General features: G+C 33.3%; 1 protein-coding gene across 3 annotated transcripts in view; it reads left to right on the top strand.

Annotated features, from left to right (window-relative positions):
- LOC123545201 (homeobox protein Meis1-like) overlaps window positions 1-24945 on the top strand; it is a 153572-nt gene that overhangs the window by 54085 nt on the left and 74542 nt on the right. For all 3 annotated transcript variants that reach the window (XM_045331546.2, XM_045331544.2, XM_045331545.2), the window contains one exon: window positions 13886-14027. In XM_045331546.2, coding sequence (XP_045187481.1) covers window positions 13886-14027 — 142 coding nt within the window. The remainder of the gene's footprint in view (window positions 1-13885; window positions 14028-24945) is intronic.

Raw genomic sequence — 24945 nt, forward strand, 5'->3', positions numbered from 1 at the left:
AGTGTTTCTAATATAATCATTTTCTGTGACATGTGTTGCAAGACTTCAAACATTTTGTCAATATACTGATCATTTTGCAATTGTTTAAAGCATGTAAAACATCCAACCATGTAGTACTGTATGTTCACTGTCATGATACTAATACCGTGTTCACACTAGCAGAACGGTTTTATTTTTATCAGGCACTAATTGGCTATAATTGGTATTTGACATTCAAAACCCATCAAAATATAATCTAGTTTGCGTCCACACTAGGCAAAGAAATGTGGTTTAAATATATACAGGCAATGTTGGAAGTTAACAAATATCTTGCAATAAGGAAAAAAAAAGGTTACAAAGAATTGAGGCTAACAGAAACAAGAAGGGGTCATCAATATTTAAACTTGTGTTCATCTAAGAATTTCTGTTCATTCCATCTATTGTCCATTTTGAGCATCAGCATGACTCCATATCACAATTTAATGTTTTTGTTTCATCAACAGTCCAATTACTTTTGCCAGCCACAGCATCAATTGTTTGAAACAAAAGAGAAACACATGGTATTCTTGCTCCAAAAGGTAAGACCTGTGGATTTGGGATTGTAAAACCAGTTATAACCCACATTTGCGTTCACATTTGTAAAATAATGTAGCATTACTTTTTAATGTAGTATTAAAACCACCTCCTGAGGTAGTTTTAATGCTACATTACAGAAACCACTTGACCTTTACAAAATTCACGTTTTACACCACATATAGTGTGGACGCAAACAAGTTTAAAAAATAAACCCAAGTTAATGTAGGATTAAAAACGTAGTCTGAACACGGTATAAATGTTTAAGCAGTGGGTGGGGTTGGGGAGTGGGTATTGAATTATAGCTTACCATGGAGGTGTTGTAAAAGTGTTGGCAACACCTCGACATGGGAAAAAAACCCTGCTTAATTTCTATTATGAACTTGTCTATCTTTCAATTTGGACAGGGGTGCTTACCAAAAAGATACTGACTGAATGGCGACCAGTGCAGATCATGATCAGACTGCACGTATGTGCAGGCTCAGATCATGATCTACACTGGTCGCAAAGGCTGGACCAATCGTGTCCCGCATGATAAGAACCCTAAAAACCAAAAATACATTAGACCAAAACTGATTCATCTAACAAATATTCTACCATCATTAAGTGTTTCATTGTCCATCTCAAATATATTATATTTCCAAACTTCTTATTTACAGTAAGATTGTGGGAGAAGGCACTCAGTGTTATACCAGAATTATGAAGTGGCTGGTGTCAGATTTATGACCAGACTGTTACTGTCTGCAGCTTTGATCAGCCTCATAATTCCCTATCATAAAAGAAACATGCATATTTCCTATAAAACACACTGTTTGTATGTTGAGCATCATAATAATGCACACATTTAAAGCCCATCTTCTATAGCTCTCCCATTACAACTGGATCATGAAATATAAAACTGCCATAAAGAAGAGTGTTTTACAATGTGTTAAGACCTTGATGGTGTTTAGCAGGCTGTTGACACTGAACGCTTCCATTTAAAAGCGTGTAGTGACATTATTGCAGTTGCTAGAAAATTTGGCGCAAAACCGCTATCATAACCATTAAAAGCCGCACTAAAGGAAATTACAACTAGTGGGGTCTAAATGTTGAAACAAAATGACCATTTGAAATAATTATACCTATACAAGAAAATAAATTTTTGCAGTACACATGAGCAAAAAAATACATATGAGCCTAATAAGCCAATAAGCTCTTGATCTTGTAAAATATACTTGGCAAACTTTTTCAGCCTAATTTAACTGCTGATAGTCATAGAAAATAAGAACATATTTTGAATTATTTGGAGATAGTATTGTAACTAGTGGTCACATGTAATGAAATCTATTTGAGTAAGTTAACAACAATTGCTGAAGGAAGAGACATCATTCTTGATTTCTATTTGCTGGCTCAGACTTGGAGGTGATATAAATGAAAATCTTCCCTATATCCAGAACTTTTTTAAGTAAATCACTGGATGTATAATTTCTACGGCCCAACGTCATTTATTAAAATTTCTGATTATTTCCATGTTTGGGGTTGCGCCAATCTATCTTGATAATAGAACCAATTTTCTATTTCAAAATTGTTCTCGGAAAAAAATGAAAAAGTTATATCGATTTCGCGGAGATTCCATTATGTGACTTCTACATATAATAGAGGAACTTCAATAGAAGAAAAGATGCTCCATATTGAGATTTTTTCGTTGGTCTTATCGCACAGCTCGCTTTCATGGGCGATCAGATCGCCAGCATTATGCGATTGGAAATTTGTGTATTGAAAACAGGAGGCAGAAAATCTTATTAAATTCTGGTGATAATGGCTGATTGTATGAAAATATTTATTTTGCGATCTTAAGAATGACGGAGAGAAAATGTGGGGGATTAGTGGAGCTTTGGGGCAGAATCCTATTCTCTTATATCTGATTGGAGGAGAATTGTAAACGAAGCTGTGCATAGTCCATCTATAAATTGCGTTTGTATTGTTTGGCTGGTCGGAACTTTATAAAAATTTATATGTATCAAAATGTTTTTCTACAATATATAAACAATTGTGTTATACAGAAAATATAACACATGTCAGAATGCAATTTTTTTCTGTTTATTCAGAAATATATTCTTAACACTTAATTTTTGTTTAGGACACATCCAGATTTTAGTAGGGCAATTATTTGAACAAGAAAACAAATTCACCACTTAGTATTCAATCTACCTATAAACTTAAACATAAAAATTTTGAAGTCTGACTATGAAGCTATGTGTATGTCTTCTTATTTGAATTACAGTGTCTGCCACATACTTAACAATGTTGAAATTTTGTTGTAATCCATTGTCAAAAATCACTGTAACAGAACAATTATTAAAGAGATACAAAATTATGTACTGCTTGTCTAAATTCTTGTTAACCCCAAGTGAACAACCACAGATAATTTTATTTTGAACATAATAACTAAAAACTGTTCTATCCCTTATTTATTTTTTCTCAACAATAAAGAAATTTTACACTCCTCAAATTTCCAAATATTAATGTTACATAGAATATTGTCATATTTATCCCTTTCATCCACCAATATTGTATAATTTTAAACATATTTAATTTAAGACGATGTACACAATTTTGCATCTGTTATTACCAAAAGTCCCATTTCTCTTACCAGTTCATTAAGCAAATGTGCAACTTGGGGTGTAAAGTTATAAACATTGTCAAATGTTCAACATACAACTGAAAAAAATGCAATTTTCATTAAAAAAATTGTTCCAGAGAACATTTGTGGGGCTTTAAACTGTTTGGAGAACAACATCCCACCCATGGTGCAACATTCTCAAAGAACATTAAGGTAATTACCTAACCAATTTGATAGCTAACCAATTTGATAGGTTATTTAGCCTACAGAAATACATACATCATGCATTGGAAATTTGACTGAAACAAATTGCTAAAATAAATGCATTTTTTCACTGAAAAGGGTAATTCTTTTCAGTAATGGTGGGTTGAATAAAGGTTTCATAATCTGATTTGTGAAATCATTACAGCTAGGAACACATTCAACGAAACACAATAGAAGCAATCGGAGCTCCATGTAGTAAGACAATGACTTAGCAAAATATCAATGGTGGGATCAATATCCATTTTCAACTTGTGCCGCTTTTTAAAATAAACCGCAAAACATATAAGCCTGGGAGTTTTTTAAAGCTAATGCCTCATAATATGTACACTTCCTTTTCATGACATATTGTTAATGTAAAAGTATACAAACTGATAAAACTGACATGCATTTCATAAACCATATTCTACACTGATCAGTTTATACAAAAGAGTGAAAATAATGGCAAAAAAAACTAGAACTATTGATCCAGCTTGAATATTTCTAATTTTCAGAATTTTTACTCATTTCATTTCCTCATGCAGTGCTAGCATTTCCTGAGTGCTTTAAAATGGTAAAGCACTGGTTTGAAAGTGTGACAGGTGCAGTAGCTGAGTTGTAAGTCTACTGATACAGACCTTCTGGAACTTCAGAACTTAAAGAGTTAGATATGCTTACCAGTAATCAATACCATTAAATCAATTAAGATTGTGGTTACAACAGTGAGTACCCTGTCCAGACAGTTCAGCATGTACCCTGTCCAGACAGTTCAATGTGTACCCTGTCCAGACAGTTCACCAAGATGTTACCTTTAAACCTTTGTACATTAGTTGTTGGTTCTCCTTGGGATGGGGAGACATTAGAGCATTTATTGGTGCAAAACTATTATTGACTTAAGTCAGTGCACAGCTCGACTTTTATCAACAAAGTCATTACCTACTCCAAACTTTGGACCACATTTAGTTATTAAGAAAGCAATTTACACATCAAACCTTGCTTTCAATTACTTATATTTTATGTCAACATAGATCATCTTGCATGGCTGTCAAATATAGCCTGGCATACAGTATGCGAACCTTGCAGAGCTGTCAAATATTATAGCCTGGCATACAATATGCTGTGATCTTGCAGGGCTGTCAAATATAGCCTGGCATACTGTATGCGAACCTTGCAGGGCTGTCAAATATAACCTGACATACAGTATGCGAACATTGCAGGGCTGTATATATAGCCTGGCATACAGTATGTGAACCTTGTAGGGTTGTCAAATATAGCCTGGCATACAGTGTGCAAACCTTCATGGACTGTCAAATATAGCCTGGCATATATTATGCGAACCTTTCAGGGCTGTCAAATTTAGCTGGCATACAGGACACAAACCTTTCAGGGCTGTCAAATATAGCCTGGCATACAGTACGCGAACCTTTCAAGGCTGTCAAATGTAGCCTGGCATACAGTATGCGAACCTTCCAGGGCTGTCAAAGAGGACCTGCTGATACAGGGGATTTGTATAAATGAACTCTGAGACCTACATAATCTGTTTATGATGGGAAAAGGACATTATAATTTATCCTACGGATTTCAAAATTTTCAAATTCCGATACCACTATTTGTCCTTACCTAACACAGATCATATCTGCATTTTACTTCACATGAACCTATAAGGTTCATGAAATTTGCTGAGAGATAGAGGAATTTAGTTAAGCTTTAGCTAGGGTGTATTCAGTATTGAGTCTTGGGTCTTTGTGGGGTTTTGAATGGGTTTTATTATGAGCCATGGAGGTGTTCTTTTGAAAAAATTATCTATGCTGTAAATATAATTTACAAATAAAAATCCTGTTGAAATTTACTAGGAAACAGTATGTAACCCAAAGATGTGTAGAAAAATATCCTGATGAAAAAAATATTGAAATATTTACATAGAGAGATTTTTGTCTTCAACAAAGAAATGAAAGTTTTCTTTTTAACTTAATGAGCAAATCTTGCCCACACAAATTAGTATGAAGGAAAATTGAAAAATGCATTTTATCAGTTCGTAAACTTATTTATTTTCCATCAACTGTAATGAGTGTTCTCTTACACTTTTGAATATTTCGTATCTGTATACAAGCCATATTTTTAACACATCCAGGACACGATTATTTGTGCCTTTGCGACCAGTGCACATCCATGCAGTCTGATCAAGATTTACACTGTTGGCTATTCAGTCAGTATCTTTTTGGTAAGAACGCCTTTGAACAGTTAATGGTACTGTCCAAGTCATTATAGAAATTTAGCAGGGTAAGGGTTAAGATCATGATGACTACAGTGTAGTTAGGTTCAGCCTGCCACTGACAAAATACATAATCAGATGTTCTGACTTGCAACAGTTTACTGTGCCTCATTTAAAACATTAAAGGGACTGGTCTCCATACTCAACACTGTATATGAAGATACTAAAGTCTTGCAGCAAAACTCAGTGTCTTCAGTTACACCCTTAATTACCCATGAGGCCATTTTGTGTTAAACATTAGAGAAATGCACATATTTGAAAAAGAAAGTACTTCAGTTTGCCTGGAGCAGATCCATTTCAGAAATTGTTACCAACTGAACATTTCAGAAATATCAAATATTTCCTCAATAAGATTTTAACTCCCTTGTGATCTGAAGTAGAAGTTACCATGTACATTATTATACTTTACTAAAATATGGCATGAGTTTTCTTAGCAAAGGGTCTGATTTTTCTCCTTGTATAAAATATTATTTTTCCAACTCTGGAAATATCTTGGTCAAGAATGTCAGTACTGGTCTCATTGTCACAGAGTTTTCAGGTCAGTGGAATATCTAAAAAGAAAAGAAATTGTGAACTAAAAAGCAAGATTGGCCTGATACTCCATCCAGGATTCATGCATGTGGAAAAGCTGTAATTAACTGATAGTACCTATTGATCAGCTTATTGATGAAATTAACAAATTACTCCGGTTAAATGCAAAATTACCAATATTCAGGCAAATGCTCCCTATCTTCTCCACGGAGAATTGATTTTCAGCAATTTTGTCCTTAAATAAGCGCCAGACTATGGCGATACTGATCAAATAGAAAAAATCAGTATATATGACCTTGACCCCTTCTCAAACTTGTGTGGACATTTGAATTGCTGTAGAAAGTTTGGTGAACATCAACTGAAGATGACATTTTTTATGCCCTGCTGCTTGCCTAAAAATGTATTCGCTCATTTTTTTTTTCAAAAGAAATAAATTTAATATGTTTTATTTGAGGATATCAAGATTAAATATAAATTACATAAAAACTAATTATTTATAATGAGCCATAACTTGTAGGTAGTTCTTTTTTTCATTTTCACTGACAAGGCTAAATTGATGGATGTGCATTATCAAAAATCTATAGCTATAAAGTTTTGAATGAATAGCTCACAAATGAAAATCTAGATTCATTTAATGAAACTCAGCAGATTTTAACTATTGTGCAATAATACGTTTTCCTATTCAAAGGTGTTATCTGTGATACCCTGTAAGTGGTAGAGAAATAAGATAGTTTTGAATTAAATCTGTGTTTGTCTCATATTTCCTATCTTTAATTATCAAAAGGGACACATTATAATACTTTTGTAAATGAAAATAAAAGCTGTTAAGCCGGGCCAACGCAAGTTCTAAAATCTTTTAATTGAATCTACCTATCATCATTTTAACAACAAAGAACGCAAACAAAAAAACATGTGAAAACTTGATTTCATTTTCTCAGTGATTAAACAAAATCTTATATAGTCATAAATGTAAAAAAAAAAAAATGTTTTGATGTTAATTTTCTTATTACTGAATTTTTTACAGCTGTGTTTTAATTCCAACTATCAGATAGGAATTAAAATTTTGTATCTGCCTGTAACTAACAGAAACTGTCCTAGTATGTGCATTAAATCTTTATTAATCTCATATACTATTTAAAACAAACTGTTTACAGATTGTCAATCGAAAGTGCAGCAAAAAAATCAAATGTTACTAGGGATATTACCTAGGAGTCATAAAACTGTACATGTAGATTTCTTGAAAAATGAAGAAGTGTATTGCACAAACCACTAAAAAACAAAATTTAGTATTGTTTAACCATTTGGTCCATTTTCACAAGCTGGCTCAAGTTTATCTACTAAAATAGCTTCATGACAGTTAGCTTGCCTTTTACAAAGTCTGTATTAGACAAATAATGTTGGTCAGTCAGACATCCATCAAAGTTGTATGTTTTGAATCTGTCATTATGTGACAAGCAGAGATTTTCACAATTAGATTTGAGATGTGCCTGCTAAAGTCCTAGCTGTCATCTTGAATTAAGCTTCACATAAACTTCAGGCTCATTTCCCTTGGAGAAAGATAGAATGCAGTGGCCTTGAGACTCTCAACACTACTGAGTACACAAACTCATTTGCATATATGCAAATTATATGTAAATTAGACTGTGTTCAGAGATTCTATCTCATTTTGCTAGAATCATATCTCGATCCACTGTTGTTAGAATATTTCGAACCATGTGCAAAGAAATCTTCAATTAAAGGAAATTTTTTAGATCGAATCAATATTTCTCTCTTCTTTAACTTAAATAAGTTTCTATATTTTCTTCTCAATCATAACATTGCATAAATACACCCGTTTCTATTTTCAAAGGTGTACAAATCATAAATATCGCGTAAATAAAATGCAGTTAAATACACGGAATATGAATTTAACAATAAAAGTGACATAAATAAGAATATGGTGTAATTTAATACAAATAATTCTGAAATAAACATTGTCAAAATTGACACAATCTGATCAGCAAATCTACTTGCCGCAAGCAAACTTACAGCTATGAGCCTTCAACAACTCGTTAAAAATATCAGTTCAAACAAATATGGTTTTATTTCAGAAACGCTTCATAAATGGCTATATCATACAACTAGACTTATAGCACGTTAAAAATATTAGTATGTACGATAATGGATTTTATTTGAGAAACGGTCTATAAATGGCTATCATTTGGAGCACCTGTCGATCGTCAACTCTTGGACCATCAATATTTATGTGCATTGTACTGCAAGGGAGTCTAGTTACACTCCCTGGTTTATGACAGTTTTTAGTGCGACAGGCAAATAAAACACCTCCCAAATAGAGCAACAACATTTTATTCAATGATAGGCTGGACACGAAGGAAATCGATCTTATTTTCCGAGAAGCTTTAAGCTGTTAAATCATACTGAGGACGAATACACACAAAGCTTTAGAAAAAAATACTTTTTTATGCCTATTGTCAACATAAGCTGGCCGACAAAATGACTCCAGACGAATTGTGTTTGAAGAATGCACTGATTTATTTGTCAAAGAATTACTCTATGTTTAGTGTACACACAATTTCAGAGTATGATACTGGTAATAGAAAATGTACACAAATTATGACAAAGGCCGGAATAACAATTTGAAATTGGAGACGTTTATACAACACTTGAGAATCATCAAGCTGGGCTCCACCAAAGAGTAAAATTGCTTTTTTCCAATTTAAGATAAATTTACATAGATATCCGAGCATTTATTGAAATTGTTTGAATTTGTTTAATATATACTTAAACCTCTCCCATTCAGTAAGTCAAGTGTGAACAAGAAAAGTACTAATTTGGAAGAGGTTTAAAAGTAAAACTACTGTTTGTGCCAAATGAAATTTTCGGAAAAAGTTCTCTACAATAAAATGCAGTTCTATATAACAAAAGTACTTCAGATGGTTAGCATAGCTTTCCTTTTTTATCTTACCCTTCTACGGGAGCAACCTCATTATAGCAGCCAACAGAAGTTGAAATCTTGAAATTAGTACACACTAGATGATTCAGCTGAAATAGTTGATACAGATATTTCTAATTTTCCTATCTTTTTTCTGCATTTATACAATATTCCGACTTCTAACAAGATCTACTATCGGGAATTGCAGCACTTTGTAATGACAAGATTTCTGCTGTTTCATGTGCTCACAAAACTCATTTTTCACGCAACATATGCATTTATCACAGTATATTATAAGCTCCAACTATATTGACATTAAGATGACTATCTGCGGATCCGTTCTTCTCAAAATTTTGCCTAAGGGCCACACGCCTTTGAAGTTGTTATTTACTGATAGACCTACATCACCTTCTTATTGCCGATGTGGTAGAGTAACGATCGAAACAGATCCTAAAAATGATTTATAAATACATCCTTATGTGCAAAAATGAAGACAAACCAGTGAATCAATGGTTTTCCTTTTTCACCTGCATTTTAATATCAAACAAAAATTTCTCTCAATTATTCTCTTCATTTCATTTGAAGAAGTATAATCAGAACTGTTTGATGCGTGGACCATGGAAATTTTTAGATGATATATCATATGAATAAATAACAATAATTATCTATATTTTCCCTAAAAATGCCATGCAATGTGTCAAAACTGCTATGGATATGGTATATTATGTACTGATACGGTATATATCGGTATATCGTTTCTAACAAAAATACCTGTCAGGGTAATAAACTGATATGTTGTTTTTTCAATCATTACTTGTAAATGTATGTAGAAATTATTTGACATTAGTAGCACATTTATGGTCTCCCTTCCAATTATTTAAATGCTCGATTAAGTTTTATCACCAACATTTATGGTCTCGTATACAACTTTTATTGGGACGAAGGTCCATAATTTACGCATAAATGCAAAAATATTTTATATTCGGCAATATATACTTGGTTTTCATATTGAATGACCCCCACAAATAATTGTCATAAAATTCCAATATATAATAATCATGGCAAATATTTAAAATAGTCACACCAACAGACGAAAATTTGATCTCATACACTTGCTGAATGACTTTGAACATAACAACTTCTGTATGTGACACTTCATTGTCCCAAAGTTTTTATTTGTTTGGGTTTTTTAACACCATTTTCAACAGTATTGAGGTAACCTAACCAGTGTTGTTTTATAAGTTCATGGATTTCTGATCAGTATTAGCCTGATAAAGAAACAAATAACAGACAACTTCTGCACATGCAGTAAAGGTGTAAGATATATGACCTGATAGTGTTGCCTTTGGTCAGTGACATCACAGAGACATAATAATCTCATCTAAGATTTGAACCAGTCCTGTCTTCACTGAAAATATTGTGCTTCTCAAACCTGTCCTCATTGAAAATGTTGTGCTTCTCAAACCTGTCCTCACTGAAAATATTGTGCTTCTCAAACCTGTCCGCATTGAAAATGTTGTGCTTCTCAAACCTGTCCTCACTGAAAATATTGTGCTTCTCAAACCTGTCCTCATTGAAAATGTTATGCTTCTCAAACCTGTCCTGACTGAAAAAGTTGTGCTTCTCAAACCTGTCCTGATTGAAAATGTTATGCTTCTCAAACCTGTCCTGATTGAAAATGTTGTGCTTCTCAAACCTGTCCTCACTGAAAATATTGTGCTTCTCAAACCTGTCCTCATTGAAAATGTTATGCTTCTCAAACCTGTCCTGATTGAAAAAGTTATGCTTCTCAAACCTGTCCTGATTGAAAATGTTGTGCTTCTCAAACCTGTCCTCATTGAAAATATTGTGCTTCTCAAACCTGTCCTCATTGAAAATGTTATGCTTCTCAAATCTGTCCTGGTTGAAAATATTATGCTTCTCAAACCTGTCCTGATTGAAAATGTTGTGCTTCTCAAACCTGTCCTCATTGAAAAGTTATGCTTCTCAAACCTGTCCTCATTGAAAACGTTGTGCTTCTCAAACCTGTCCTCATTGAAAATATTATGCTTCTCAAACCTGACCTGACTGAAAATGTTGTGGTCCTCCTATGAGTGAACCCAGCAGGCTTGGGTCAGATTTAAATACAAGTATGATCAAGTCAGTGTATATGAATATTCTCAATCAGTTTGGTAGAATTACAAAATATACTCTCAATACCATGCCATCCACAGGAATAATGGCCAATGTCTTTGACCCTGGTTTCCTCAGAAATCATTTTAATACCAGGCATTTTAATACATTTTAAACATTACTTCTAATGTTAAAAGTTTTGATGTTTCATTTTGCATTGTATATGAATCACATTTCAAACATAAAATTTGAGAAGAAAAATAATTGTCAAAAGAAAATTGGTTAATTCTTCAAACTTCTGAAGAAATTACTTCAAGAATGCATGAATTCATCAACAGGAACTTTTCAGAATGACAAATTTGTTGTCAAAAGTTACGATATGAAAATTAAATCATAATAAATCTTTCAGTTTTCAAGTACTAGCACAGGGGAAAAGATCAGACCTCCGAAAATTATTCTTAATAAAAAATATATCCTACTATAGATTGGAGCTCATTTCTGTTAGCATATGGAAAGATAATAAAACAAGCTTAAATTATTTTTGGTGCAAGTCGAATTAAAAATATCTCAAGCTTCTATATCAGTGAGACAGTAAATGCCTGCAAAAGAATTTATATGATTTTCTAAGCACACTTCATACCCAGTTAATATGTTTGATGGATTTTATATCGCCATATAAAACACACTGATACTGGAGTTGTATTTAGTAAGCTGGTGTTTTATTTGATGTGCTAGTCTTATCTTATTCCTCTTAAATTCCATGATATTCATCATTAATTACAAGCAAATGATACAGCACTGTAATCACTGCTAACCGGGTTGAAATTTTTAGCTTAAATTATATTTCATTTGATTTTATTAATTTTCACGATCTTCAGCGAAATAAGATCTGCCTTTGAGTAGTTATATAACTGCATGGGATCTCGTGTTAATGATCATTTTTGTAATTATATACATTTTTATTCTATGAGATTGCTTGATAGTAAACCGAAGGCCCCCCATGTGAAAAACCTCACTATTTTAGAAGTGCGCTTATACAATCTTCTTTAAAGAGCAGATGCTTATGATTCCGTTTGAAATTGCAAAATGGAATTAAAACTCATAAAATGTATGAAATCATATTAATATTTCTTTATAGAAAGTCTGATATGCAAAAAGAAGTAAAGAAAAAAGGAGTTTTGGGTTGATCCTTTCGTTTTTTATGCCCCCGAAGGGAGGCATATAGTTTTTGAACCGTCTGTCCGTCTGTTGGTCTGTCAGTCTGTCAGTCTGTCCGCAATTTTCGTGTCCGGTCCATATCTTTGTCATCGATGGATGGATTTTCAAATAACTTGGCATGAATGTGTACCACAGTAAGACAACGTGTCGCGCGCAAGACCCAGGTCCGTAGCTCAAAGGTCAAGGTCACACTTAGACATTAAAGGATAGTGCATTGATGGGCGTGTCCGGTCCATATCTTTGTCATCGATGGATAGATTTTCAAATAACTTGGCATGAATGTGTACCACAGTAAGACGATGTGTGGCGCGCAAGACCCAGGTCCGTAGCTCAAAGGTCAAGGTCACACTTAGACTTTAAAGGTCATTTTTCATGATAGTGCATTGATGGGCGTGTCCAGTCCATATCTTTGTCATTCATGCATGGATTTTAAAATAACTACGCATGAATGTGTGACACAGTAAGACCACGTGTCGCGCGCAAGACCCAGCTCCGTAGGTCAAAGGTCCTAAACTCTAACATCGGCCACAACTACTCATTCAAAGTGCCATCGGGGGCATATGTCACCCTATGGAGACAGCTCTTGTTTCGAAATAAATTTTGTACGCAAGTCGTTTAACGTGATTATGAATAATAATTTGTTCATTTAACTGGGTGTAATGTCATTTTTCAGAAGAATTCCAGTTATGTAACAGCAGCCAGTGTAACACAACTGGTGTTTCTGGATACTACATTAGTCCTGACTTGATCTTTGCAAGTAACTGTCAACTTCTCCACATGAATCTGAAGTGGGGGGCCGTTGAATGACTTAATAGACATCATCTTCTAAATCGTCACGGAGAACATATCACATGTTTTGGGTATTAAACTCCCAAACTCAGTTCACAATCTTGTGCTCTTACCTACTAAGCTAACCAAGGGGGGCTTGCCAATGAATAATACATGTTCTAATTATATCATGTAGCGTGCAAATGTTTACACCATGCAACTGCAAACAAGACATTTGCATGCTAATTAATCAGATACAGTTAAAAAATTAACCGAAACAGCAGCTGAGGTTACAGTATAAAATAATGAAAATTTCATAGTAGTGCATGAGAAGGCTGTCAGGAAAATAATAAAATTATTGAACTCTTCTTGATGCAACTCAACGGGGTCATCTTGTTTTGAAAAGATGGTGTTTGTCTAATGCTGTTTCAGTTGGGTTTTTTTTTTTCAGAAAATCAGAATGGTTTCAACAACAAACTGAAACTTGATATTACTGAAAATGATGATTTAACACTTTCTGGCACTATTTTCTGAATATTTGCTCAGGTCAGAGATAAATAAATACTATTCCAGACCATTTGTTCCTCTGAACTGTCTTTGGGTTATTATTTTCTACTTGTAAGGAACAAATATAAATGTTCTGTTTTGTTTGTTTCAGAGATCACCTTCATCACAGAACAATAATTTACCTCCCTTTTCATCACCGGACGACGCTCAGTCGACACGCTCCAATGATACTCCAGTTACTAGTCAATCTAATACAAACTCATCTCAAAATGCTGATAATAACAGTGAAGCAGGTAAGAAATTAAATCATATTTCATTTATATTTTTTGAAAACCGGGACCCACAGAGAGATAACTGAAAAAAACCTTGCCAGGAACTGAATTCTGAGACCAGTTTCAAAACTCCAACATTTCATTGGTTATTTTTGATGAGCTCAGTTTTGAAACTGACCAATGGTGACATTGTATTCTGAGACTGGTTTACAAATTAAAATTTCTTAATCTTGGAGAGCCTGATCAATGACACTGAGATCTCACTTCTGTGCAAAAACCAGTTAACTACACTGACATAAAAAAACATTGTTGGAGTGATGATAAATGTCAATGCTGGACCATTTCCTTGTTTGCGATGAAGTGACGATAATGTCCACATGGACAATTCCTGCCTTTGTTTGCGTCACGATACATGTCCACATGAACCATTCCTTCCGTTGTTTGATAAATGTCCATGTTGGACCATTCCTGCCTTTGTTTGTGATTGAGTGGCGATACCTGTCCACATATACAAATGCTACCCTTGTTGGTGTTGAGTGGCGGTACATGTACACATGGACAATTCCTGCCTTTGTTTGCGTCACGATACATGTCCACATGAACCATTCCTTCCATTGTTTGATAAATGTCCATGTTGGACCATTCCAGCCTTTGTTTGCGTTGGAGCAACCACGGTTTGTGATGGAGTGGTGGCACATATCCGCATGGACAATTCCTGCCTTTGTTTGCATTGGAGTGGGGATACATGTTCACATAAACCATTCCTTCCATTGTTTGCACAACGACAAGTGAAATGTATCACAGAATAACATAAATGATAATTACAAATGAAAGAGATATGAAATGTCCCCCAAAAAGCATTATCACTAACTTTGTACTCCATGATATATTTATTCTTCAGGTAAACAAACAAAACTTAAAACTACATTCTGCTCTGACAACATTCTTTGTATGGAACAGACAGCTTTTAAGCTCACTTCTGTTGCTTCATTTTATTCTTTTGGTGACAGTAACTGACAAAGAAGTAAGCCAACAGCGAAAATATTATCTCAATAGAATTTAAGGGTAAAGTCTAAAAGATATGAACAGAGAACATGTAAAACATGGGCATCGTATGGCCAGATTTACATAATTATTCAATGCCGTAATTAAGACCTGTAGTAAATCATGCATTTATCGCAAGAACCTGTCTGCTGCATGATGTCTAAATGAGATGATTTCTTTCACAATATTTTCATCATCTAATGTGTTTTTCAATACTGTAGAACACTTCATTCAAGACGAACGTAATTTTTGTGATTAAATTTTTATGTAATGTTTTTAGTCTAGAATTTAGAATTCTCATAAAAATATTCTTATATACTTGTCTGTCCTAACTGTAAATTTTAATAAAGTACATTTTTAATTTTTGACACAAAGTTTTTGCCAGAGCACTAAAAATGACACGAAAACTGACACAAAAATATATAGCCAGTTTCATGAAAATAGTATACTCACAAATTCGTAATTTTTTACAGTAATTATTTTAAAGAATGCATTTGTTGACTTTGTATCAAACACAAATAAAGGCAAGTCAATATTATTTTTTAACAATCTTTAAAGTCGCGTGGCATCATACAGTATTACAATAATAATGGTCATAATGCTACAAAATATGGAACAGACCTGTCCTGTTTTGAATACTTGATAGAATCGATTTACCAGAATAGGTACAAGAGAAATTCAGATTGATTTTTCCTCCGGTTCATAATGAAAAAGGATGTAATATGATACTAGGTGTTTTAGGACGCCATTATTAATTTATTATGTGTTGAAAGGATGATTATTTTACAAAGAGAAAATTATGAGATCAACTGATTAATTCATAGTAAGTGCTATGCAACATTTTTTTTTAGAAATTTCATGTTTTTCAATGATTAAAAACGCCAGCACATTATTAATCAAACAGTAATTAAACATTTTAACATGTGAATATTTGTGGAGCCATTGAAAGGGGAACATCATGTTAACAATAAGGGTTATTAAGTAAAGGAAACACATTAAAACACAACAGAGAAAACATTGAAATGTTTTTTTTCCCCAAATTATAATTTATGATAAATATTTTCATTTGATTTGTTTTTATTTTGTACTTCTAGAGTTTGGATGATGTTTGAAACTGAAATATGATGGTAATGTCTAGTAAGTAGTAACATTCAGAGTTAGATTTTGTACTTTCACAGCATCAGTCTAAAACATTTATTTTATACTTTTTTTATTAGGAAATGAAACATTATTAATTGGGAAAAAATACAATAATTGTTAAAGGAACATAAAATGTATTTTTGTCATTCATCATTTTATTATCATCTAATTACGGTAACATCATAGGAAAAAATGTCATTTTATCCTCTAATTATATCATAGGAAAAAAAATATTATCCTCTAATAATATAATAGGAAAAAGAATATGTACAATTCAAAATATTGCTGCAGATAAGCATACAGTATTTACAAAATTTAATAAATTTCGTACCTATGTCCTTAACATCTGCCTAGCTAATACAGAGAACCCATCATCTCTCGGGGAATACAAAATGTACTTCATGACTGTATGAATCTGTCACACCTCTGCTTCAAGTGGAGAAGTTGTTGAGATTGTTCTGAACAGAATAGCACAGTTCAATGACCCATGAATGATGGTAATGTAAGTTAATACACTTCCATGCTAATAAACAATGTCATAAGTACTAACCAAAAATATCCAAAAAGTGTAAATACTATTTTAAAAGTAAAGTCATAAAAAGGAAAAGCAACGGCCCCTAAAAAATCTACTTGCAAACATATTATCAAACAAGACAAAAGATTGTATTTTTGTTATTGTTATACAAGAATAGTTAAAATTGTTATAATCTATTTTACCCAAGTTATTTGATGTATGAATTTAATATCTCTGCACACATAACTTACAAGTTTCTTCATAGCCACCGAGATTGCTGGGTGCTTCAAATTTCTGGTAATTGTCCATAAAATTGAAATAAAATCCTTTAATTTCTTCTGAAAACTTAATTATACAATGAGCCTTAAGTACATTTTGTCTTATTTTATTTCCTAATGATGTCATTCCAAGTAACTATTGCAAAATTTTATAATGTTGATATCATCTCTATGTAATTTACCTTTTCTTTTTCTAATTACACTGAAACACCACTCACACCACCCTGCAAAACCCAGTGTCCAGATTGGTTCAGCAATTCATGTTTATATGGGTCAAGCACCCAGACTGCTTCAGCAATCCATGTTTACATGCATGTTTATATGGATTGAGAATTCAGCCTAGTTCAGCAATATTCATGTTTATATGGATTGGGCACCTTAGACTGATTCAACAGTTCATGTTTATATGGATTGGGCACCCGGTTAAGCAGTTCATGTTTATATGGATTGGGCACCCAGACTGGTTCAGCAATTCATGTTTATATTGACTGGGTATCCAGACTGGTTCAGAAATTCATGTTTATATGGATTGGGCATCCAGACTGGTAAAGCAGTTCATGTTTATATGGATTGAGCACCTTAGACTGATTCAACAGTTCATGTTTATATGGATTGGGCACCCGGTTAAGCAGTTCATGTTTATATGGATTGGGCACCCAGACTGGTTCAGCAATTCATGTTTATATTGACTGGGTATCCAGACTGGTTCAGAAATTCATGTTTGTATGGATTGAGTACCTAGACTGATTCAGCAATTCGTGTTCATATGAAAGGAACACATAAGACTGGTTCAGCAATTAACGTTTATATGGATCAAGCATCAAGACTGGTCTAACAATTCATGTTTATATGGATTGCTTGAAACCGCTGAAAACTCCAGCATTTTGCTTAACCCCTTGCAACCTTCATTGAGCCCTGTTCTACTGTATACAGAATGGTTTGGTTGTTACTCCTGTTTTATTTTCTTCTGCAGTTTTAGAGAACACCAGAATTAATGTATCTAAATTCATAATGTCCATGTGAGGGTCAATCAAAAAGGCATTTTACTTGCATAAAATACTGAAGGTGACACAATGGTTGGTTGTGTAATATATGAACTGACCTTGTAGTACTGAAACACTTAATCTTGTTTAATGACATAGATTATCCATACATAAGGAGTCATTCTACCTATAATCTACAAAAAGATTTGAAAAAGCCACAGTAGGTTATTTTAGGTCAAGATAACAAGGTTTTATCAGGATATAGTCAGAATTGGTCAACCACCAGTTTACAATACTAGGCTACCAAGGGGAGATGAAAGGTGGTCCTTTCAGTTAAAAGGAGAAAATCTGCTTCAGGTTTAAGAGTAGATCATCAAAACACAGAAATATTCGATAAACAAACAGCGTCTTTACCAACAATGTACCTGACCATTACATGTTCTGCCGTACTGTTCCGTACTACGGATACTTAAAATTTTCTGAAAAAGTTGTCCCCCATTAAAAATGAATGCTATTTGTAAAGAAATAAAATAAACAATTCCTGAAAACTATGTTCCACTTAGTTATGTGATATTTCAGCACTTGGACATTATTGCAAATGCATCAAAATGAAGACATGTAACCTTTTCCGGAATTCAATGTATGCAATCGTTTGGTAGGGTAATATACTTGTCTTATATACTGTTCAGTTTTCAGGAACCCTTTTTCTCTATGATTTGGTGTTGTTTGACATTTTTTTGTCAAAATGTAAGGCTAAGCATTCATGGTCAGGTCACCAAAAGGCAAATTTCATTGATGAAAAATGAACTGAGTGCAGGAATAATACAATGTTTACAGTTTTGTCAAGATTTGTCTTACTATATGTGTATGAGTAGATGCTTGTTTTCAAGAGGTTTACTTGTAAAGACTTCCTGAATGGACAAGACTACAGGTGATTCATGAAGGTTACCAAACCAAAACAAAGGAAGATCTGGTTAAAGAGTGCAAGTTGGGATGGGGATTTTTGCTTCCTGTTGTGCAGGCTTTACCTGTTGCACCGATAAACTTCTTAAGAACATATAACTCACTAAATTGCAAATTTGACCTAGATTCAGCTCTGAACACCCATTGAGACCCAAATAGTAAGGATTTTATCATCAAACAAACATACCCATAAGGCATTGCTGTATTGCAAAGCTTGCACCATCAACATGAGAAATTTACACAATGATAGCGCAACTTGAACCTAGGTGAAACTCCTAGCAACTTTCAATGAGAATGAAAAGAATCTCTTAGGACTTTAATACCTCTGGTAAAGTAAGATACGACTGTGATTACAAAACAATTTCCCAGATAAGCAGTACCCAATACTTCATATTAAAACGTTTGGCATATGTTCCCGGGCCAATGGCTTTCGAAAGCTATCTTGAGATAAGATTGTATTTTCTGCAGCAAATTTCCCTTGCAAAACAAAATTTTCACATTTCCAGAGTTTTTATGTTACTTTTTATTTGTCTTTTGGCATTCTTTCAGCCTTTGACATTTTCATTGCTCTGACTACTTTAGCTGCAATAGTAAAGTTTGGTCAGAACAAAAATATTTTAACATGAATATATATATAGGTTAAATGTCTTCCATGTCATAATTTGGATATTTGATATGATATGCCACATAGTCATAAATGGGTTACACATTTCAAACTTGGTAACCGATCCTAAGGTTTGATAATGCGCTGATTGAATTTATGAATAAAATAAGCTGCCTGAGATACGAGACGAACATAAATACCCCACCTCCCCTATCACGCAGAGGGTTTTTATCTGTCTCAATATATCCACTATGGGCTTTTATTATGGATAAACCAGCACCCCTTCTATACAAGCCCAACGATCCGAGGCTTCTATGCTAAATAGGCTATTGTCAAAACTTGAAGTATCATCACTATTGAAAAACTTAACAATCAAGTCAGCCATTTTATGCCATTTTTGATGGAGCAATCCTATACAAAAGCTAAAAACCAGATGTCAGAGTAGAGATAATTCAACAAAGCAAATGCCTCGGAATTCATTTCCCCACTTACTATCCACCAAAGTCATTGAGAAGTCGTTTCAATGGTAAACCAGCCTTTGTATAAATGGAGTATTTTTCAATTTCTGTAAAAGCAATTTAAAGCTAAATGCATTATTTACATGGGGAGGGGATTTCATTATTTCAACAAAACATTTTGCGGATCGTTTTGTGCTGAATTCAGATGCAGATAATTGCCTAATGGTTCGGGTCTTGAACCGAATTAAATTCAAGCTTTGTTGGTTTATTCCTTCAAACAGAAGAGAGACGCATGTTAAATAACTTATAAATAAATATCACTGTTAGAAGTAGAATAATATTTATTCAATCCAATAAAAAACGTTTACCGACAACGATGAACTGAATACACACTTTTAAAGAGATTAATGGGTATTCGCTCAAAAAGTGCCGTGGCACGGTATAATTATTATGAAAAAGATACTGGTATTTATTTAACTTTGAAGTAAGATAATTTTAATATCCGAAGTAACAAGTCCATTAAAGGGGGTAACAGATAATAGAGAGAGATATCCCTTGGATCTAGCATATCAATACAAGTGTGGGGTTCAGAATTAGCGCTGTTTACATTACATTCCAACTGCAAAATCAACGGCTTTCATTTGCATTAAACACTAAAAGACATCAAAACAAACTAAGTCTTAGCATTTTGCTTTCAAAAAAAAGGAGAAAAATTTATGTGTTGATAAGCAAATATTTCTGCTACCTTTAAACGAAACAAGTTATCAAAATGTTGGTTTTCTGATTGATTCAAGACTGGCTTGAAGTACAGTAAATTTCATTTCTCGGTCTTTGTATTCAAGCAAGATTCATCAAGCATTCTCCCCTTACTGCGACTAAAGAATAAGGGCTCAAAACAACATTTTATTATTGTTTACCTACTTTTAAACTTTTATCTACAGAAAAAAAAACTTTTTTTCATGTGTTTGCTTTCAAACTGGCAAGTCTAAAGTGAAAACTTCTCAAGCCTCAAGTTTTGACATTTTTATGTTTGAAAGTCATTTAGGCACTTAATAGCTATACAATTAGAAAAACCCTGCTGCTCCATACAACAACCAGGGTTTGAGGAATATTTCAGTAAAACCTAGCAAATGTTATGGTGATAAAATTTTTCTCTCTCTTTTTTTTCTTTCAGTTTTTTTTTCTTCAAGTTTTTGAATAATATAGCAGAGCAAAAATGCAATCAAAACTCAAAGGGAATAAGAAGGATGGACACCTGAAAGGGAAAATTATTAAAATTATTGGTTTGATTTTAAAACAAATTTGTACTTAATAATTATGTTTAGATATTCTGTTACCAATTTTGTTGTAGAAAGACCTCTAAATTATGGTTCACCTAATGGTTAATTAATATGGAACATAATAAGCTATTACAGAACACCCATGAAACTGCATTCTGGGGAACTGACAACATAAACATTATTAAAGAAATTTGTCATAATTATGGTTTTTGATCATTAAATGTATCACCAAGATAAAAATTAATCAAAACAAATATATATATACATGTATATCATGACAAATTTAAACAAAGCGAATGTAGTAAAATCTCAACTCCCCAATCTCGACACACTTCATTCTTCACTTGATTGTAAGTTGCTGTTTTTTGTTCCTTGTTTTTATTTTTTATAAAATCTTCAGATTTAAAGAGATATTTGAAATGAATTACTTCCTGGTAAAATGCCTTTGTGTAAAGACCTTCTCTTTTTCACTCCAACTAGACAGACAAAAATATAGACAGTTTTATGTTAAGTCATAAATTTTAGAAAATTGTAAGGAAACCCATTCCTTAAGCTAAATGTCTGATAATAAATTGGAAACACTTCAAAAAACTGTTGGAGGAAATATGGCTGATAATTGTAATGATCAGTAATGTGAAACATCTAGAATGGTAACAGAGAAACACAGTGTTAAAACAGCACAAGATGTAAATTTGTGTGCAACATCACAGTAAAAGGGGACTATGCAGCATTGCAAAATAAGGACGTCCACGGAAAGAGTACCTGAAATTTTTTAGTGTCATTATTTCTTTTTTGTTTGAAATATCCTGATTCAAACAGAAACTTGAATTGGATTAAATTTATTTATATACGTATACTGTAGAAATCCAAAAATGTCACCGAATATGAATCTGCAGAAACTGTAGTTTTGGAACACAGTGTGGCCCTTTTTAACATGACCTCTCACATGTTTATATCATACTTCTTTCAAGTGCACAGTTGTTTTCATAGTCCATAAAATATATATTTACTGTGGTGCTATTTTCAAAGGAAGTGCATACAAAAAGTTCTACAAAACTATTTGTGAACATATTACATTACTTAACACCATTAAACTTTGAAATGGGGAAGCCATTTAGGATGCTGTCAAAAGCTACAATCTTTCCATAAATTACATCTGTCAGAAAATATCATTTTTTTCTTCACAAACCATTTGGCACCCTAATAGAATAATGGGGGTAACAAGGGTCTACATTGCCTTTCTGTTTTTATAAGCTAGTGGAATTAATTAGGAAAGTTCTGATGTTTCATCATATGATACAAGGGTTTTAAAATTGCAATGAAATTACCAGCTGTGGACATGCGGTCATTACAAATTACTAGACCAGTTTTCTTTGCGTCATAAACCTTTCTAGAAGGTCATGACCTAGGGAATTGGTGTCCATTACAATTTAATGACCAGTGAGAACCCTAGGTATTCAGAGCATGGCAGGGGGTCACCAGGGGAGCCCTACAAAACTGATTATAAACAGTAAGAGTTCAATTATAAGATGTCTAATCTTTAATTAACAGCTTGGTTATTAGACAAAATTTTTCATGCCAAAACAGGCTGTAACTTTGATTACCTATGATTTTACAGTGTTCTCATACCACACTTCAATAATGGTCCCCTGTGACTGGCATCATGCTAATTAGAACCAAGATCCAGTGCTTGAAATCCATTTTAACTTGGTGACTGTCCTGTACATTATTTGGTAACCCACAACCTACAATTAAGTCAGGAAAACAACATTGTATCAACATGTATGTATACAAAACAACTCTATAAAATGCAAACGGACTCTTCTATGTAAAAATTGATTAATGTAATTTATTTGATACCTATGTATTCTTTCAGGTTTACTCAAAATATTTTGTACCAACAAGAATTTTTAATATTTCAGTTTTAACACATTGTATAAAAATCATATTGCCTTTGTTATTTCGATAGTTCCAAACTGATGCTTTAATTGAAACAGTAATGCTCAAAGACAGTTAGTGCAAAAAAGTGTAAAATAAAATCACTCTGTTTAGACTGTAAATAATGATTCAGGAAGAATGATAACTGAAGAGCTAAACCCGCCTAAATGATATATTTAGTTCTATGAATCACAGAGGGGCGTTTCTCTGTAATAATATTATTGTTTCCAGAAAAATATATTGTTTCTGTAGTTGGTATAATTAATTTCAAAGATAAAAGATAAAGGGTGTATATTTCATGCCATAACTAGATGCATTTGAACAAGTCTGGTCTCCAAACCATACAGACTGGTTTACTGATTGTAGAACAATTCTTGAAGTTTGATTAATGAGGGGAGCTGTGCTGTAAGTGGGTACCAGTCTGTCAGATAAGCCTCTTCGCTTTACATCCTCTCTAAATTACTCACTCTTGTGATTACACAAAAATATATGCCAGTTTATTAATTTGCAGAAAACATATTCATTACCTGTTGTTATTATTCAGTTGGATTTCACTTAGTACTGGCATAGTTTAGTCTGAATGGCACCAGGACGGGAACGTGTGGAATACCTCATCCTTAATGGGATAAAATAGTAAGATATACAAGTAAAATAGTTATAATTGTAAGAATGGGGGAGGTGGCTCAGAAATTACAACTTGACAACATACAGGGGTCTTGATTTATCCATGATACTGTTTCAGAACCCCCTGCTTCAGGTGAAAAAAATATTATGGTATCAAAATAACAAAAACAGCAGTATTTATAGAGGCAGCATATAGTAAACAAGCCAAAAAAAAAAGCTTTCAATTGGACAACTAATATATGTTAATTTGAATGAATAAGTATTATTTTGAGATATGCATTGAAAACAAAAAAGCCAGTTCAGAATAACTGCTGTATTACTGGTATATCATATTTTACTGGTGTATGATTTATCCTCCAGGTGTGTGACCATCAAAATACTAAATGAAAATTCTAACTATATCTGCTAAAACGGCAACAAAACCAAACTTACATTTTGTACACAGACGCGCTGTTCTGCGCATGTGTAAAAGTGTGGCTGATGTTTTACAGTCACGTCACTATTTTTAGTGCGTCCCTTTTATCATATTGCTCTGATCTTATATCATAACAGAACAAAGCAGCAAATATTGAGTAAATTGAGACAAAACAAGACAGTGTTCTAATTAACTTCCCCAAGTTCTTTAATGTACTCACCATTATCTTACACTTGACCAAGCATGAAAAAATTATCCTCACAACTACCTGAGGCTGGTTATAGGTAATACCATTCTACTGGCAATATATCTAAAGCAAAATTCAGCTCCTGAAAAAAAAAAAACAGCTAGTCAGATGTTGCTAAAACTAGCGAGTCCAACAACAAAGTAAAACTAAAATAGCCTTTAAGCTGTCATAGCTCCTAGGTTAGTGTTTTTTGTGCTTCTGTTGATTGTTTAACATGATAAGCATTTGCGCAGGAACATAGATTTTACATTTACCAATCTTCGAACCATGAAAAAAACAGAAACAAAAACTACTCATAAAATAAATCTCTACAATAAATTCAGTTAAGCTAAAATATTTAGTGTCACTCACAGCCAAATAATAAAACTGTCAAAATTTTCAAAACATAGTTTATGGCAAAGTAATGAAGTTGAAATTTATGTAAAAAAATATTGTGCAACAAAAGCGGTTT

This window comes from Mercenaria mercenaria, chromosome 1 (assembly GCF_021730395.1).
Source record: "Mercenaria mercenaria strain notata chromosome 1, MADL_Memer_1, whole genome shotgun sequence".
Classification (NCBI taxonomy): Eukaryota; Metazoa; Mollusca; class Bivalvia; order Venerida; family Veneridae; genus Mercenaria; species Mercenaria mercenaria.